The 18,090-nt window shown below is 37.1% G+C and overlaps 1 protein-coding gene across 4 annotated transcripts in view; it reads right to left on the minus strand.

Moving 5' to 3' along the window:
* The window catches only part of PARP8 (poly(ADP-ribose) polymerase family member 8), a 187,786-nt gene that overhangs the window by 34,579 nt on the left and 135,117 nt on the right, over positions 1-18,090 (minus strand). For all 4 annotated transcript variants that reach the window (XM_043488453.1, XM_043488451.1, XM_043488454.1 and 1 more), the window contains 4 exons: positions 16,783-16,908; positions 15,332-15,896; positions 13,795-13,845; positions 13,604-13,699 (listed from right to left, as the gene is read on the minus strand). In XM_043488453.1, coding sequence (XP_043344388.1) covers positions 13,604-13,699; positions 13,795-13,845; positions 15,332-15,896; positions 16,783-16,908 — 838 coding nt within the window. The remainder of the gene's footprint in view (positions 1-13,603; positions 13,700-13,794; positions 13,846-15,331; positions 15,897-16,782; positions 16,909-18,090) is intronic.

Consider the following 18,090-nt stretch of genomic DNA (forward strand, 5'->3'; position numbering starts at 1 on the left):
CAGGAGAAGCCACCGCAACGAGAAGCCCACACACCACAACTAGAGCCTCCACTTGCCACAACTAGAGAAAAGCCTGGGCAGCAACGAAGACCGGCACAACCAAAAGTAAAGAAATAAATACAAATTGTTAAAAAGGAAGAAATACTATGTAAATATTATTTACAATAGTCCCGGTATGGAAGCAACCTAAGTGGCCGTTTATAGATGAATGGATAAAGGAGATGTGGTATATATATACAACTGGAATACCACTCAGTCATAAAAAAGAATAAAATATTGCCATTTGCAAGAACATTACGCTCACCTAAATAAATCAGAGAAAGACAAATACTGTATGGACTTCACTTATATGCACCTAAAAACACAAAACAAATGAGGAAGCATAACAAAATATAAGCAGAGTCATAGACACAGAGAACAAACAGGTGGTTGCCAGGAGAGAGGGGGTTGGTTGGATGAGAGAAAACAGATGAGGGAGATTAAGAGGTACAAACTTCATTTACCAAATACATGAGTCACAGGGATGAAATGCACAGTGCGGGGAAGATAGTCAATAATAATGTAGCATCTTTGTATGGTGTCAGATAGTAAGTAGAGTTATTGTGGTGATCATTTTATAATGTACAGAAATATCAAATCACTATGTTGTGTACCAGAAACTATCAAAGTGTTCTATGTAGGTCAATTATACTTCAAAAACAAACAAATTCATAGAAAAAGAGAACAGATTTGTGGTTACCAGAAGTGGAAGGGTGGAGGGAGAGGAAATTGGATGGAGGTGGTCTAAAGGTGCAAACTTCCAATTACAAGATAAATAAGTACTAGGGACATAATGTACAACATGATTAATATAATTAACACTGGTGTGTGTTACATTATCAGTTCAGTTCAGTTCAGTCGCTTGCTTGTGTCCGACTCTTTGCAACCCCATGGACTGCAGCACACCAGGCTTCCCTGTGCATCACTAACTCCCAGAGCTTTCTCAAAATCATGTCCATCGAGTCAGTGATGCCATCCAACCATCTTATCATTTGTCATCCCCTTCTTCTTCCGCCAGGATCAGGGTCTTTTCAAATGAGTAAGTTCTTCGCATCAGACGGCCAAAGTATTGGCATTTCAGCTTCAGAATCAGTCCTTCCAATGAATATTCAGCACTGATTTCCTTTAGGATGGACTGGTTGGATCTCCTTGCAGTCCAAAGGACTCTTAAGAGTCTTCCTCAACACCACAGTTCAAAAGCATCAATTCTTTGGCGCTCAGCCTTCTTTATAGTCCAACTCTCACATCCATACATGACTACTGGAAAAACCATAGCTATGAGTAGACGGACCTTTGTTGGCAAAGTAATGTCTCTGCTTTTTAATATGCTATCTAGGTTGGTCATAGCTTTTCTTCCAAGGACCAGGTGTCTTTTAATTTCATGGCTGCAGTCACCATATGAAGTGATTTTGGAGCCCCCCAAAATAAAGTCTTTCACTGTTTCCATTGTTTCTCTATCTATTTGCCATGAAGTGATGGGAACGGATGCCATGATCTTAGTTTTCAGAATGTTGAGTTTTAAGCTACTGTTTTCACTCTCCTCTTTCACTTTCATCAAGAGGCTCTTTAGTTCTTCACTTTCTGCCACAAGGGTGGTGTCATCTGCATATCTGAGGTTATTGATATTTCTCCTGGCAATCTTGATTCCAGCTTGTGCTTCATCCAGCCCGACATTTCTCATGATGTACTCTGCATATAAATTAAATAAGCAGGGTGACAATATACAGCCTTGACATACTCCTTTCCCAATTTGGAACCAGTCCATTGTTCCATGTTCAGTTCTAACTGTTGCTTCTCGACCTGCATACAGATTTCTCAGAAGGCAGGTAAGGGGGTCTGGTATTTCCATCTCTTTAAGAATTTTCCAATTTGTTGTGAACCACAGTTAAAGACTTTGACGTAATCAATAAAGCAGATGTAGATTTTTTTTCTGGAACTCTGTTGCTTTTTCGATGATCCAACAGATGTTGGCAAATTGATCGCTCTCTGATTCCTCTGCCTTTTCTAAATCCAGCTTTTATGTTACATATAAAACAGACTAAAATCCTAAAAGTTCTCATCACAAGGAAAAAATGCTTTTCTCTTTTTTCTTTTATTTTGTATTAATATGAGCTGATGGATATTCTAAACTTAGTGGGATAATCATTTCATGAGGCATGTAAGACAAATCATTAAACTGTATACATCTCTTAAAGTTATACAGTGCTGTATGTCACTTATATCTCAATCAAACTGGAGAGGGGAGGGGAAGAACTATCACTTTATTTTAAAAAATTAAATTTCTAAATATAGGTAACAATTAGTAAATAGCCGTTTTACTGATATAGTCAAAAATATGATTAAAATTTCATGTCAGTTAGTTTTAGGCACTTGCACTTGGAATGATTTAGCAATATGTGAAAATATCCTTTGGATATTTGGATCCTTTGGATCTATCCCAGGTGGCTCAGTGGTAAAGAATTCACTTGCCAAAACAGAAGATGCAGATTCAAGTCCTGGGTCAGGAAGACCCCCTGGAGAAGGAAATGGCAACCCACTCCAGTAGCCTTGCCTGGAGAATCCCATGGACAGAGGAGCCTGGGAGGCTCCAGTCCATGCAGTCACAGAGTTGGACATGACTGAGCATGCATGCACAAAATACATTCTTTAAGTGGAAAATCCATCTTACTTGCGTAATACACATTTGCACGGACGATGCATTTAAATTAATACACATTTGCACAGAAGATGCATTTGAAAGCAGATAACTAAGCTGGCGATATACTAAAAAATGAGGTTCAATCCCAAGCTGTGTAAAACAAATCTACAAAGGAGAATTCCATTTCTTCCTAGGTAATTTTCTCTGGAAGAAATAAGCATGACTCTGCTTACTTGCTACCTAACTCTTGAAAGACTGGTTTTGTTGCAAAGATTTCTTGACTTCAATAACCTCCTGAAGTCAACAGCACTGAAATATACACTCTGCAATTGCCTTGGAAGAGCTCTCATCTTTCAAATCTAATACAGTGTCATCTGTTTGATTTATCTCATCTCCTGAGTTACATCACATTAGGTAGCTGATGAAGCCTAACACGATGCAGCCCGTAGTGCCTGGCACAGCAGAGAGACATATTTGTTAGTGCTACTGCTCCCATGCTCACTGACTTCAGAGGATGACTTCGTCCACTGCTTAACTAGTGGGGAAGGACAGCCCCATACTGAGCACCCTGTATGCTCAGAATGGGCCCACGTGGTGGCTTTGTAGACAAAAAGCCAATCACACAAAGATTTCTGATTGACATTCCCTAAAGAAAAATTCCCCCCAAATAAATTGATGTATTTTCTTTGTCAGTCTTAAAAAGATTCTATTTCAGAAACATCAGGAAAAACTACCTATGGCAGGAAATTAATTGGACAAAGTTCTTCATCCAGACTCAAGCTATACACACTGCTGTATGCACTTGGATAAACTTAGAGCAGACTGTTCAATTTCTACTATGTTTACTTTAGCATTTAACTTAATCTTCTCCTATTTTTTTGTGTGTATCTTTGTGCATGTGCGGCTGCCCCTCAATTTCTCCCACTGACATTGGGTTGTTTCTTTTGCTCACTTTCTGGGAGCATGGTATGGTCTGAAATAAGAACAACCATTTTATTGCACACTTACTATAGTGTCAAACACTATATTGGTGTTTGAGTATAATGAAACTGTAAACAAAAAAGAATTCAGGGGAAGGTAAGCTTTGGAAAGCATTAAGGGGCCACAGGAATTACTTCATATTCCAGATACCCAAAGTTCACTGAAGAAGCAAACAGACACAGAAAGTGCTTTGTTTTTAATAATCCTATTGCCAAATAACCATACAGCTTTTTTTATGAATAAAATCCATCAATCCTAAAGATGAACATCATGATAAGGCTCAGTTAGTATATACAAGCAATGATCATTTATAAAATTTTGTATTTGAACTCTGGAATTTTTTTTTTAGTTTCTTTTAAATTAAAAAGAATTTATTGGAATATGCTGCTGCTGCTGCTAAGTCGCTTCAGTCGTGTCCGACTCTGAGCGACTCCACAGACGGCAGCCCACCAGTCTCCCCCGTCCTTGGGATTCTCCAGGCAAGAACACAGTTGTGGGTTGCCATTTCCTTCTCCAATGCATGACAGTGAAAAGTGAAAGTGAAGTCGTTCAGTTGTGTCCGACTCTTAGCGACCCCATGGACTGCGGCCTACCAGGCTCCTCCACCTATGTGATTTTCCAGGCAAGAGTACTGGAGTGGGGTGCCATTGCGTTCTCTGTTATTGGAGTATAGCTGATTTATAATGTAAGTTTCAGGTATACAACAAAATGAATCAGTTACACATTTACGTATGTTTTAGATTCTTTGCCCACACAGGCCGTTACAGAGTACTGAGTAGCGCTCCCTGTGCTAGCCAGCAGGTTCTTACTAGTAGCTTTGTCTTCTACATCCACAACTCTACTTTTGTTTTATAAATAAGTACATTTATAAACTTTTAAAAAAGATTCATATATAAGCGATATCATATGATATTTGTCTTCCTATGTCTGACTTCTTGAACCTTGGATAGTTAATTATATTTATTTTGTGATCATCCTAATATATATGTATGTATGTATATTCACACACATATTCAGGGAATAAAGTAGAAACTAATTTTTGGCATAAAATTGTTGCCTTATTAAACAGTATAAAGGAAAGTGAAATAAAATACTCTGCTAAACTAGACTGGAAGGTAATCATTTGAAATTTGAGTATTCTATCAGCATACTCGGTCCCCAATCCTAGGAATTAATGGGCCACCCTGACTTTGTCTCAAATGATTTTTTACCAATTTTGCCCAGACCTCCTAGTCTTTATCTTGAGTAACAAATGAGCAACAGTTCAGTCTTTTCTGAATGGTTTCTCCTGCACTGCTGTTTCATCTTCCTCCCAGACTTATTTCCATTCCAACCTCTAAATCTCCAAATCACATTGGAGATTGATTGATCCATTATTTTATCAACTGACCCATTATCAATTGACCCATTATTTTAAATTATAAATTTACAATCCTAATGATAAAGCTATGGCTTAATTTCTTTATAAACACTCCTTTTCTTTCTTGAATTTTTTTCATTGAAAAATGGCCTTTCTTCCCATACCCAAATCTGCAAGGCTGATTTCTAAGAATAACCTATTACTGCAACTGTTTCAAGAAGGAAATCAGGTACAATAGAAAACTTGCTTTGTGGAGGTGGGCAAGAAATGATATTACCATTCTGAAAAATCCGGAGTAGAACTACACATTACATTCTTATAAAAATAATTTTATCTTTATTTTTAAAATAGTAATGATAGAGGTAGTAATGTTGCAATTAATTTATGTACCATAGTATTATGGGTTCCCAGGTGACTCAGCAGTAAAGAATCCACCTGCCAATGCAGGAGACACAGATTCAATGCCTGGATCAGGAAGATTCCCTAGAGAAAGAAATGTCAGCCCGCTCCAGTACTTTTGCCTGGGAAATCCCACGGATAGAGGAGCCTCGTGGGCTACAGCTCATGGGGTCACAAAAAGAGTTAAACACAACTTAGAGACTAACCACCACCACCAGCACTAAATAAATGCCAGTGGATTTTAAAATAACAATGTTACATCCATCAATCATTTTACTAGAGCATTCAAGAGAATATTAAAGATATAAATAAGCTTAATTTTCAGATAATTATTTGCCAACCTAGTTTTTGTAGATAACTGTTTACCCACATTTTATATGAGAGGAGTTCAAAATGTCAACACAAGATGGCGTACTAAAAGAAAGTTCTCAAATCACAAGTAATCAAGACGAGATGTCTCAGAGAAAGGACATCCTATTCCAGGAAAGCAAGTGATTCATTCCTCCTTAATAAAATACACAGTTATATTGCAGTTAGCATTCTCCCACCTTGAGCAGACTGCCAGCCAGTGCCCTGCTCCCAAGAAAATCCACTATCACTATACTGTTTGCACAGAAAACTCCAGCCTCAATTCTAACTAAAACATACTTATGGAATAGCTACTGCTGGATAAGCAAAGCTGTATGTATTATTAGGCATGACTTAATAAAGTATACATGCCTAGATATCACCCAAAATGTACATTATTTACTAATTCAAGGTTCCAAGAAATCTATTAGCTTCAATTTATAAAATATTACCTATTCTTACTGTTATCCTATTATATTGCCTTCAAATAATTAGTCCCTATAACTTAAACTGTAAAACCATGGCAAGTCCCTCCTGCCATTACACATAATATACATTATGTGTATATTATGTATACACATATACATTACACAGATACATAATATACATTATGTATCCGCAATATAACATTACATTATGCACTATTTAAAAACATGGGGAACTTTATATGTCCCTAAATTAAGATTCATTTTAGAAATTTTTAAGATAAAATGAATACATTTTTAATTTTACTTGAATCAAAACAATTTAAATGTTAGCAGTAAAAACATGACTCAAAAAATGATTTTAAGCCCTAAAGAATATTTTAGAACCTAACTGCATTTTAGAAATTTTGTGTTTTCAATGAATTTAAATTACTTCCTACTGAAAACAGAAATAACACAACTCAAGAATCCAGCTATGTATTTATATATAGCACAGTGTAGGTGAGTGGTTTTCAAACCCTTTTTTGCTGTGATCGTGTTTTTCAAACAAAATATTTCATGTAAGCCCAATATATAAAACAGATGAACATGGATGTTGTTCCAGCTGGAGCTTATGTGCACAGTTCAGTTTTCCCAGCTACAAAACAGGCATAAAATCAGATGTAGTTCACCAGGTTGACAAAAGGACAGAGAGAGAAGAATCAAGTGAGATAAAAATTACAAAACCTTGAGGTATAGAGAGCTGTTGAAATATTAACACTATTAGGTAAGCTGGATAGTGTGTGAAAGTTGCTCAGTCGTGTCCAACTCTTTGTGACCTGATGGACTGTAGCCTGCCAGGCTCCTCTGTCCTTGGGCATTCTCCAAGCAAGAATACTGGAGGACTGGAGTGGGTTGCCATGCCCTCCTCCAGGGATCTTCCTGACTCAGGGATTGAACTCATGTCCCTCACATCTCCTGCCTTGGCAGGCAGTTTCTTTGCCACTAGAGCCAGCTGGGAAGCCCTGTCTCTTCTACTTATGTTAACTCAATCTATATATAGATATATGTGCTTAATAAGAATTTTCATTGAAGCATATCATGACGTGGTACTTTTATTTTCATACTGGTAGTTTATCAAAATTCTTAATTTGTTTCTAAAGCATTTCTTGCTAAAATAGAAATAAGCAATGTAAATACAACTTCATAATTTAAAAAAAATACAACTTCATAATTTAAAAACTAGTGTTTTTTAAATTATGAAGTTGTATTTACACATGAGAATAATTAAGAGTATTGACTAGAAACACAAAACCTAAAAGCCTTTAATTTTCTGTATTTCCAGTTTTATAGACAGTACTTTGGGTTCTTTCAATGGTTTGGAAGAAAGACACATTTGGAGCAAAGCAAGATTTACTGTAGATTAGGAAAGACAGGAATCCCACAGAGATCAAGACAGATCCATAATGAAATAGGATCAGGCCTGGGTAGGCCTCAATATACATGCTGACATCCCTACTGTCTCATAAAACTAAAGCTGTTGTTTGATTATTAAAACCAATTCCTGCTCAATTTGGATGTAAAAATTTTTATATTTTAACTAAAAGTTTTTTGGCATAATTATTTAGTTTGACCTGTTATTTCAAAACTTGCAACGTTAACTTCTGTGAAATGGATTTGGGGGGAGAAAATTGCTATGCTTCTTCATCCATTCTCTAAATATTAAGGTATGAAGGTCACCTAGATACAAGAAGACCTACCTGTTTTCCTCTTAGGTAAAATGGGACATATCCAGGTTCACCCACATATTATTTCTCAAGATGGGTCTTGGGAGTGCCTTAAGCTATGACCAAACTATAGCTGAGTATTGTTAACTTCACTCTGAAAACAAGAACCTTAGTTACAAACATTTGTCTAAGGTCCACAGCAAAACTGGGTACAAAAATTATTAGATTCATGGGTTTCTTTAACTTGACTTTAGTGGGATGGAGCATTATTCTCAAGAGGTGACAGGAGAATCTCAGGCCTAATATCACAAAGCAAGTAATGTGGGACATTTCCACAGGGCAGGAGAAGAAAACAAGATCATAATTCTTCTATCACATGCTGATGTGGGAAACAAGAAAGTCTGTTAACCAGGGACAGAGAGAACAAACACCCGCCGTCACTGACAAAGTTCCAACTTTGTAGGGATACGAAGCCACACGACCACGTGAGTGGTTTTCTCCAACAGGATTCAGCAGCTCACATACAGGGTTCAAAGAAGACAAACACCTGCATTGATCCAAGAATGGGGTTTAAGGTGAGTATAACAAAAAGACGAGGGCACTAGGAATTTACAGGCTGATAAAAACAGTGGTGATTCTGGCAGTAAATCCGCCTTTTCCTCTTTTGCAAACACACTTGATGAAGTCCAAAATCAACATTCTAAAGCATCACCAAAACAGTCTACTGCATTAACACTCTAGTTGATTCCAAAATGTAGAAACTAGTAATTTGGTTTTGGTTTGGTTTTCTGATGGGATTGCAGACCGTACTGCCAAACTGAAATTTTGGGACTCTGAACAACCCTCCTGATAATGTGAGTTTTATGCAGATCTAAAATATCACATGTCAGAACCCACCTGAGGGTGATATTTATAACCTTTGTAAACAAAAGAGAAAATCAGAGCCTTGTGGTATTTCTAAATAAGTAGTTTAGTTCCTCATGTTGCAAAAGTGTGACAAGCTTGCCTAGACCTCTGAGGAAAGTGACAGAACAGGAAATTAGTGACTAAAATTTTAGGACATTTGGGAAATAGGAGTAAATGGAGACTTATGTCATTTAAATAACAATCAGGCTTGAAGAAAAGAGAAAAAAGTGAGAAACAGTTTGAATTTTGACAGAGAAATCTAACAAATGTAACAAACATGAGGCAGAAAATCTATGGAAACAATTCTATCTAACCATTTAATCACCCATGGAGCTATCACGTCTCCTTTTTATAGCTTGGGGATTTACTGCAGTTTTTAATGTGTTACCTGGACTGAGAATTAGTGATCAATGAGTCCATTTATTGATTACTATCCACAGGAAATTATATTTGTAAAAATTGTTATACCTTATTGAAATGAATCACCATACATTATTGAAATTATAGCAAAATACACTGCAATGGGAATATAAGAAAGAAGAAATGAATATGTCTGATTTAAGTAAAATACCTGTTCAATACAACAAGGAGGTATTCTGTTTACTTTTCTTCCTTTAAATATGAGATGTTTCTCTACTGTCATTTCTTGATCTGATTTCATATGTCACTTATCTTACTACTTAAGAAAGTAAGGTTTCTGATTTCCTTAGATATTAGCCTGAATTACAGCAACATAAAACCACTTGATAAACTATATTTATTTAAAAATGTCGTCTTCACTCTTATTTACAAAAGCATTTCCATTTCTAGAAATAGACAGCATGCTTAACTGGCGCAGAAAGACAGAGATAAAGTAAAAGAGAACTTGGAGCAAGGCACAGAGAATACTAATATCAACTATGATCTTTCTATCACCTATTATTGGGATGAACTGCCAGTAAGGAAACTGGGAAGAGCAAACTCCCAACACCAAGTGTAGTCAATTTCCAGGACATAAAAGTAGTCAGTTCAAGTATGTAAGTCAAGAGCAGCATTATGATTCAGAACCATGGCCTTGGTGCCATTCTGCCAGGATTCAAATCCTGTCCCTACCAATTACTAGCATTGTGACATTAAAAAAATTACTGTTTTCCTCATCTATCAAGCAGGGGTAGTAATAACCATCCTCATAGGGTTATTATAAGGATTAAATGAGATAATCCATGTAGAGAAAGTTGCTCAGTCATGTCCGACTCTTTGCGACTCCATGGACTGTACAGTATATGGAATTCTCCAGGCCAGAACACTGCAGTGGGTAGCCTTTCCCTTCTCCAGGGGATGTTCCCAACCCAGGGATGGAACCCAGGTCTCCCGCATTGCAAGCAGATTCTTTACCAGCTGAGCCACAAGGGAAGCCCAGCCACCAGGAAGATCCATGTAAAGCACTTCAAAAACATGATTACAAAAAAAAACACCCAAAAAGCTTATCCTATTAATAACATGACTATTATATTCTGCAATGAAAATATTATTGCCATGGATTAAGAAATAAATCAAGGTCCACAGATGCACAATGACAAACAAAATAAAGATGAGCCTCCTTAATGGGATAAATGAACATGATAAAATGATTCTTTCTCCTTTCATCATAGCTATACATTTCTGTGTATCGAATAAAAATAACAATCTTGTACAAATCTTTACTAAAATAAATGCTGAGTCAGTTAATTTGGTTTCCGAATAGAAATGTGTCTCTTTGAGAGGAATAACTGTTAAAAATAGCATATGAGGGGCAAAAAACCTTTTTTATATGTTTTCCAAAAACAATAAAATGAAACAAATATATCATAAAACCTGACAGACGACTATGCTCATTAATGGCTGTTATATATGTTTTTATAACATAAATCTTGAAAGACAAAAGTGTTCTAATAAAATTAGCTGTTTTCAGGCTTTATAATTTATCTTTTCAAACACATAGGATAAATTTCTCTTAAAAAGTGCAACAGACTCTAGCATGGTGCCTTATGCTCATCAAGCGTTTAATAAATGTTTGTGATGCAGTTTTGAAATCGGACAGAATCAGCTTCAAAGTTCAGCTTCCAGTCACATAGCTGGGGAGGATAGTAACGAAACTGCCTACCCTCTTTGAATCTTAATCTCCTTAGTTGCACCATGGGCATAAAAATACCTATACCACAGAGTTCTGTGAAAATCAAATAAGGAAGCAATATGCAAAATACCTGGGACTTCCCAGGTGGCTCGGTGGTAAACAGTCTGCCTGTCAATACAGGAGAGGCAGGTTCAACCCCTGGGTCAAGAAGATCCCCTGGAAAAGGGAACGGCAACCCACTCCGGAATACTTGCCTGGACAATCCCATGGATAAAGGAGTCTGGTGGGCTACAGTCCATGGGGTCAGAAAGAGTTGGACGTGACTGAGCATACACTCAAGCATACAAAATATCTACCCAGAGTATCTGGCAACTGGTGCATAAATCATTTGCAAACAGATATCATTTTAGTATTTCCTGTCTAATCTGGATACCTTCTATTATTTCTTTCTTCTTAATTGCCTGGCTAGAACCTCTAGTAAAATGTTGATTAGAAGAGGCAGAAAATTCACAATTCAGATTAGAAAACTCACACTTCTTGATTTAAAACTTACTACAAAGCTACAGTAATTCAGATAGTATAGTACAAGTATAAGAACTGACATACAATCAGTGGAATAAAATCAAGAGTCCAAACTCACACATCTATGGTTAAAGTCATTTTCCCCAAGGGAGACAATATTATTTAATGAGGCCAGAATAGTCTTTTCAACAAATGGTGCACAGACAATTAGATATCCACATGCAAGAGAAGGAATCTGAACTTCAACTTCATACCATAAACAACAATTAACTCAATGTCTTACATGTAAGATACAAACTATAAAACTCTTAGAAGGAAATATAGGTATACATCTTTGTTACCTTGGATTAGGCAATGCCTCAATAGATAAATGTGGATTCGACTAACATTAAAAATTTTGTGTGTCACAGGACACCGTCAAGAAAAAGAAAACCCATGAAACAGGAGAAAATACCTGCAAATCATATCTCTGATAATGATCTAGTATTCAGAATATATAAGGAACTCTTGAAGTGAAGTGAAAGTCGTTCAGTCGTCTCTGACTCTGCGATTCATGGACTATACAGTCCATGGAATTCTCCAGGCCAGAATACTAGAGTGGGTAGCTGTTCCCTTCTCCAGGGGATCTTCCCAACCCAGGGATCTAACCCAGGTCTCCCGCATTGCAGGTGGATTCTTTACCAGCTAAGCCACAAGGGAAGCCACAAAGAATTCTTAGAACTCACTAAAGAAAACAAAGAATCCAATTAAAAAATGGGCAATGGATTTAAAGAGATATTTCTCCAAAGAGGACATACAAATGGCCAATAAACACATAAAGAGAAGCTCAAATCATTAGTCATTAGCAAAGGACAAAGCAAACCATTACGAGCTACAACTCCACAATTCCTAGGATGGCTATAGTTGGAGGAAAAAAGAGGTGAATAGCAAGTGTTGGTGAGGATGTGGAGAAACTTGAACCCCATCATACACTGCTGTTAGAAATCTAAAGCGGCACAACCACTGTCAAGAAATAGTTTGCCAGTTCCTGAAACAGTTAAACAGAGCTAACACAAGTCTCCAGCAATTCCATCCACTGATGAATGGATAAACAAAAGTCACATAGCTGTATAATGGAGTATTACTCCACCATAAAAAGGAATAAATTATGAGACACACTACATATATGAAACTCAAAAACATTTTACTACTAAGTGAAAAAAAAAGGCCACGTAATGTATAATTTAATGTGCATTCATATGAAATGTCTAAAATAGACAAACTCATAGAGACAGAAAATATATCAGTGGTTGCCAGAGGACGAGGGGAAGGGAAGATTGGGAGTGATTACTAACATTTACGGGGGTTCTTTTTTGGGGTAATAGATTCTGGAATTATGGACAGTCGTCATAGCTGCACAAAATTGAGAATATAATTTTTAAAAAGACCATTGAACTGTACACATTAAAAAAGTGAATTGTATCTTTATACAAATTTTATCTCAATAAAAAAACTGCAAAAAAATTTTAATTGGATAATTTTCCCCCAAAATACCATTTACACATTGATTCTTATTTCCATACGTCCTTAATAATGCCACAATGTGTGAGTAGGCATTTTTTGGAAATCTTTCCTCTAATTCTGATTCTATTATATATACCTTTTCTAATTGGAATAAGGACTACCCATTTCTCTCTATATTAAATATCTTATTCTTTTTCTTCTTCTTCTTTTTTTTTTTTTTTGCCACACTGCATGGCTTGTGGGGCCTTAGTTCCTCAACCAGGGATTGAACCCAGGCCCTTGGCAGTAAAAGCATGGAGTCCTAACCACTGGACCACCAGGAATTCCTCCAACATTAAGTATTGTAGATTGTGTGGTTTTGAAAAAAAAACAGTGTTTACAAGTTTACATATATATACATATCAATATGGATGGACACAGAGATATATAAAGACAGACAAACAGCAAGGTGATAGGTGCATGTAAGAAATACAGTTAAGAAATATTTTCCTAAAGTGAAACTGTTTGTTGATCTTTCACAGAGTCCTTCAGAAATAGTGACACATTTGTCAAAACTATACAACTTTGTGTATTAAATAATTGACTCAATAGAGAGCATTTACTGTAAATGCAATTATTTACTTGTCTATATCCTAACCCTCTTCATTTCTGTTCTAAACCAACATTCCACCAGTGAGAACTTACCCTAAGCATGGGGCCATTCTGGAACACATGTGGTTCATCACAGACCACACAGTACTCATTCAACACAGGGATCCGCTGTTCAGCAAACTCAATTGTCTGAATAAGACAATAAAGAGAAAGAATCAAGTCAAGTTCAAGAAGGATTTGAAAACCCACTAAAGGCTAAACTATTTCAGAGGCTCGGCTCATACCTGCACTAGGAAGCCACGGTCTCGTATTGGAATGCATTTGGCACCATTTGACTATAAGAAGCAAAGTAAAAAGAAAATGTTTTTTAATTAGGAAAAATATATAAATTATAGTGTTTTACTCTTGCAACAATGAATGCAGATGTGATTTTCTAAGATTACCAGTGAATCAAATCACTGATTATGACACTAAGATTTCAGAATTTATTATAATGCTCTTTCCTCCATTATTATTGCAATCTTTTGTTTAAACTAAATGAATTGCATTCTTAATTTCTGATCTTCTGGTAAAAATGACTGGCATCTCTAAATGATCACAAAAACTTGCAAAAAGAGCATCACTGAATGCTCCCACTTCCTCATTTGGACTATTCAATCTCATTTTACAACTAGATAGAACTATTCCTCCAAGGATGTTTGAGAGAGGTACAATTCCTCCAAGCTGCTGAAAGGGGTAGAATACTAAACTACCGTATTATGCTCAACATAATATGGTAGGATGTATTATGGGAAGACACTAAGACTTTTTTTTTCACAGAATATCTAAAATTATCTTTCTTGAGTGAAACTAACTATGGGACTCTTTCTACTATGTAACTCTGACAAAGTTAATTTTCTGTATGTCTTTGATAGTTTTGAGAAGATACGGGCTTTGGGGATGTCTACCTAAAACTACCAACATAGCCAAATATATTTTCTTCACACAAAATTTCACAGTATAGTTTACAATGTAATTTCAGAAACATAGCTATACAAGAGCACCACAACACACACACACACACACACACATTTACTAAAAGCAAAGAAAACTTTTGGTCAATTATTTTATGTAATTATAAATAAGATAGGTCTGCTTCTTTATCTGAAGCTGGCTATAATGCTAATCACTCTAGAGGCAAACTTTGTGTAAATCTGACTCCCAGTAAATACCACCCAAAGTACTTAAGTTTTAATACAGTCTCCCACCAGCCCCATCTTCACCACAAAACAGGTTCAGGATAAAGCAATTTCAGTTTTATAAAGCAGACACTGAGAGCCGCTTGAAGTGACGCTCTGGGATACAGCGATTAACTATTACTCCTCTCTACAAGTTCACAGGCAAAGCTTTCCGCTTATGTACAACAGGAAGGACACCACTCTTAATCTTTAGACAAACTCTGACTTCTACTACTTATGTGAGAAAACTAGAGATTAGATAAACCTGCTTAACTAAACATTAAAAATGCCATGCTTGCTTTGTGAATTCAATGGGCTTCCTTCTATTTTTAGGAGCATTCATTCCCATGACAGGAATCTGGACTAAACCTCACATCCACAGGAACGTTTATTTTTCCAGAATCAAAACGAACATTCCAGTATTAGCTGCAAATGTCTGGTATGCAAAGGAATATTTAAAAGAAATAAAGAAATAGTAAATCTTCAAAACCCAAAACAAAACTGTGCGTCTTTGACCAGACCTTTGCAAAACAAACACACTCACAAAACCCTCTCCTGCCCCTTGGCTAACATCTAAGAGCTCAAGATGAAAATATGTACGCACAGCAGGCTGGGAAGATGAAGATGACGATGGTGTTAAGATACCAATGAGCCCTGAGGTAAGAGAGAGCCTCCGGCCCTCTGCGTTGGGTTCCTTGAAAAGCTCCGTTTTGGATGACTTGGGGGCACTGGTGTAAGACTTGCTGAGCAACTTGTGATTCTTGAGTCCGTATAATTCCTCCATTCTGAGGTTACTGGAGTAAGACCTGCTTAAGAGTTTGTGAGGCTTCAGGCTGGCGTTGTGCTCACAGCGCGGGTCTCCGGAACAAGAGCGGGTCAAGAGTTTGTGCGACTTGAGAGCGAGGCAGTCCTCCTGCTTGACGGCGGCGGGGCAGGGGCGGGTCAAGAGTTTGTGCGACTTAATGGTGGTCACGGCCTGCTCAGCCCGGGGGTCGCTGGACAGCGAGCGACCGAAGGTCCTGTGTGGCTTCGGCGCGCACACGTCCTCCGTCTTGACGGTGCTGGAACAAGTCCTCCGCAGTAGCTTGTGTGTCTTGGAGATGCCGTCCTGCTCCGATTTCAGTTTGGATTTGCTTTTTCCACAACCAGGGGGAGGATAACTTGGCGACCTTCGAAATCGAATAGTTAACACAGGGCAAATCGTGAGTGTAACAGACCGTGAATACCTGTCGGGCTCCATCAACTCAACTCGGCTACAAATACCATCTCTTTTAAACCCAGCCTATCCAGTGAAAACTGAAACCAGAAGTATGTACAGAAAGACCACAGGGACTGAATTCTACGTTTCCTGGAAAGCAAAAAAAAAAGGATTGATTGTCCAGTTTTTTTTTTCCCCTCCTACCTATTCTAGAGCCCTATAAAGCTGTGGTCCCTAACCTTTTTCATATCAGGAACGGTTTCCTGGAAGAACATTTTTTCGTGGACCTGGGACTGTGGTGGTTTCAGGATGGTTCAAGTGAGTTACATTTATTGTGCAGTTTATTTCTATTTTGTGGCAATCTCAGGATATTCCACCTTGACTTTAGGCCTAGGGTTTTCAATCCTCTGAGAATCTTAATGTCACCAATGATCTGACAGGAGGTGGAGCTCAGGCGGTAATGCCAGTGATGGGGAGCAACTGTAAATACATATGAAGCTTTGCTTTCTAGCCTGCAGCTCACCTCCTGCTGTGTGGCCTGGTTCCGAAGAGGTCATGGACCATTTGAGGACCCCTGCTATACAAAGGACTAATTTTGGTAGGGAAACTCTATGGAATTAGAAACCAAAAGAAATGTAATTTCAGTAAATTTAACCAATGTAAAAATACAAACTCAAAACACAGAAATGAGTAGCTATGTTTTTTGATGGAATGGATGTAACTTGGTTTGTTCTTTAAAGTCATAAAGAAAATAAACAGATGCCAAGACTGTAGAAGGAATGCTCTGAACTAAATAACCATGGAAGATCACAAGTGCAGCCTTTAAGTAAGATGAGGGAAAGATGTCTATTACCTACCTGCGCAAGGTTGTAAATAAATGCAGGGGAGACTTGACTTTCTTCTCTGACAGCTTCTTATTGTGCAGGCAATTGGATTTTTCTTTGCTCTGCTTCCACTGCTGTGTAACAAATGTCTGCATGATTCTGTCAAACCAAAGGTAAGTGTGTTGTCACAGTTCCAAGGTAATTTACTATCAGATTTCTGTACAGGTTATGGAGAGAATGCATTTATCAAAGGAAAATAAATGCATGGTGATTAGAGAGAATTTAATTTTGAACCATACAAGATGATTTCATGTGTGGTAAAGCATCCTATAGAAAATCTAATGATTTTACTGTGTTGCAATTATTAATTAATTACTGTGACATAATTAAAATATAATTGATTAATTGCTAAAAGGTAAAAGAATAAGGATATAAAGAGATTTATAAGGACACCCTATAGGATCAACACCTTTAGCTTTGGTGGCAAAAGAAAAGTCTGAAATATTTTGTTGGTGCCAACCACAGGTTTAAAAATGATTTTCGTTGGTAATTATGATTAAGATACAACTAAACTTTTTCTTTTTATTTGATTTGTTTATGTAGTTTTCTTCCTGGAAAGGAAACCAAAATGAAACTAAAAAATCCTAAGCAAAAATAAGCTGTGCAAAACTAACTCTATGGAGAATAAGCAGATCAGCAAATTTTATGTTCAGCATAGCCCCATTCACTTGAAAATATGCTGTTTTTTTTTTTCTTTTAATGATGAGACTCTAAGAATTTTCAGTTCCTATCATAAGGCAGGAATTTGGTAACTTCTGACCTCAATATTTTCTAAATCAAGATCATGGCATCACTGTTTTCCGGTAAAAAATTCCTGAATGTCAACTGCAGATTTAAGACATGGCCTTATTTTCTGAGATGGGTCCCAGGCTATGACAGTTTCTCTGGATCCCATCTCTCCAGTGGCACTGGAGAGGGTCCCTTAGCTGATATTGAAGTAGAGAAGAAATTTTACAATTAAACATTGTGTACAACAGATTAAACATTTTCATTTTCTTTTCGAAGTCAATTCAGCACCGCCTGCTTTTCCTGCTGTTTTCAGTTATTTCTAACACATTGCTTTTGGACCAGGAAAATGGTACCAGTATCTACCACTGACAATATGCCAGGGTGTAAAGGAGGAACTTTATTTACAAATCTTTTTTCCTCCTGCTACACATTTCATAAGTAAGGTAAAGACATGAAAATTTGTCCAAGTTTACCTGGATAGTAAGTGGCAGGGCTGTAATACCTATGTAATCCAATGGATACATCTACGGATGAATCTATGTTAACATGTTA

The sequence above is a fragment of the Cervus canadensis genome, chromosome 16 (assembly GCF_019320065.1).
Source record: "Cervus canadensis isolate Bull #8, Minnesota chromosome 16, ASM1932006v1, whole genome shotgun sequence".
Taxonomy (NCBI): Eukaryota; Metazoa; Chordata; class Mammalia; order Artiodactyla; family Cervidae; genus Cervus; species Cervus canadensis.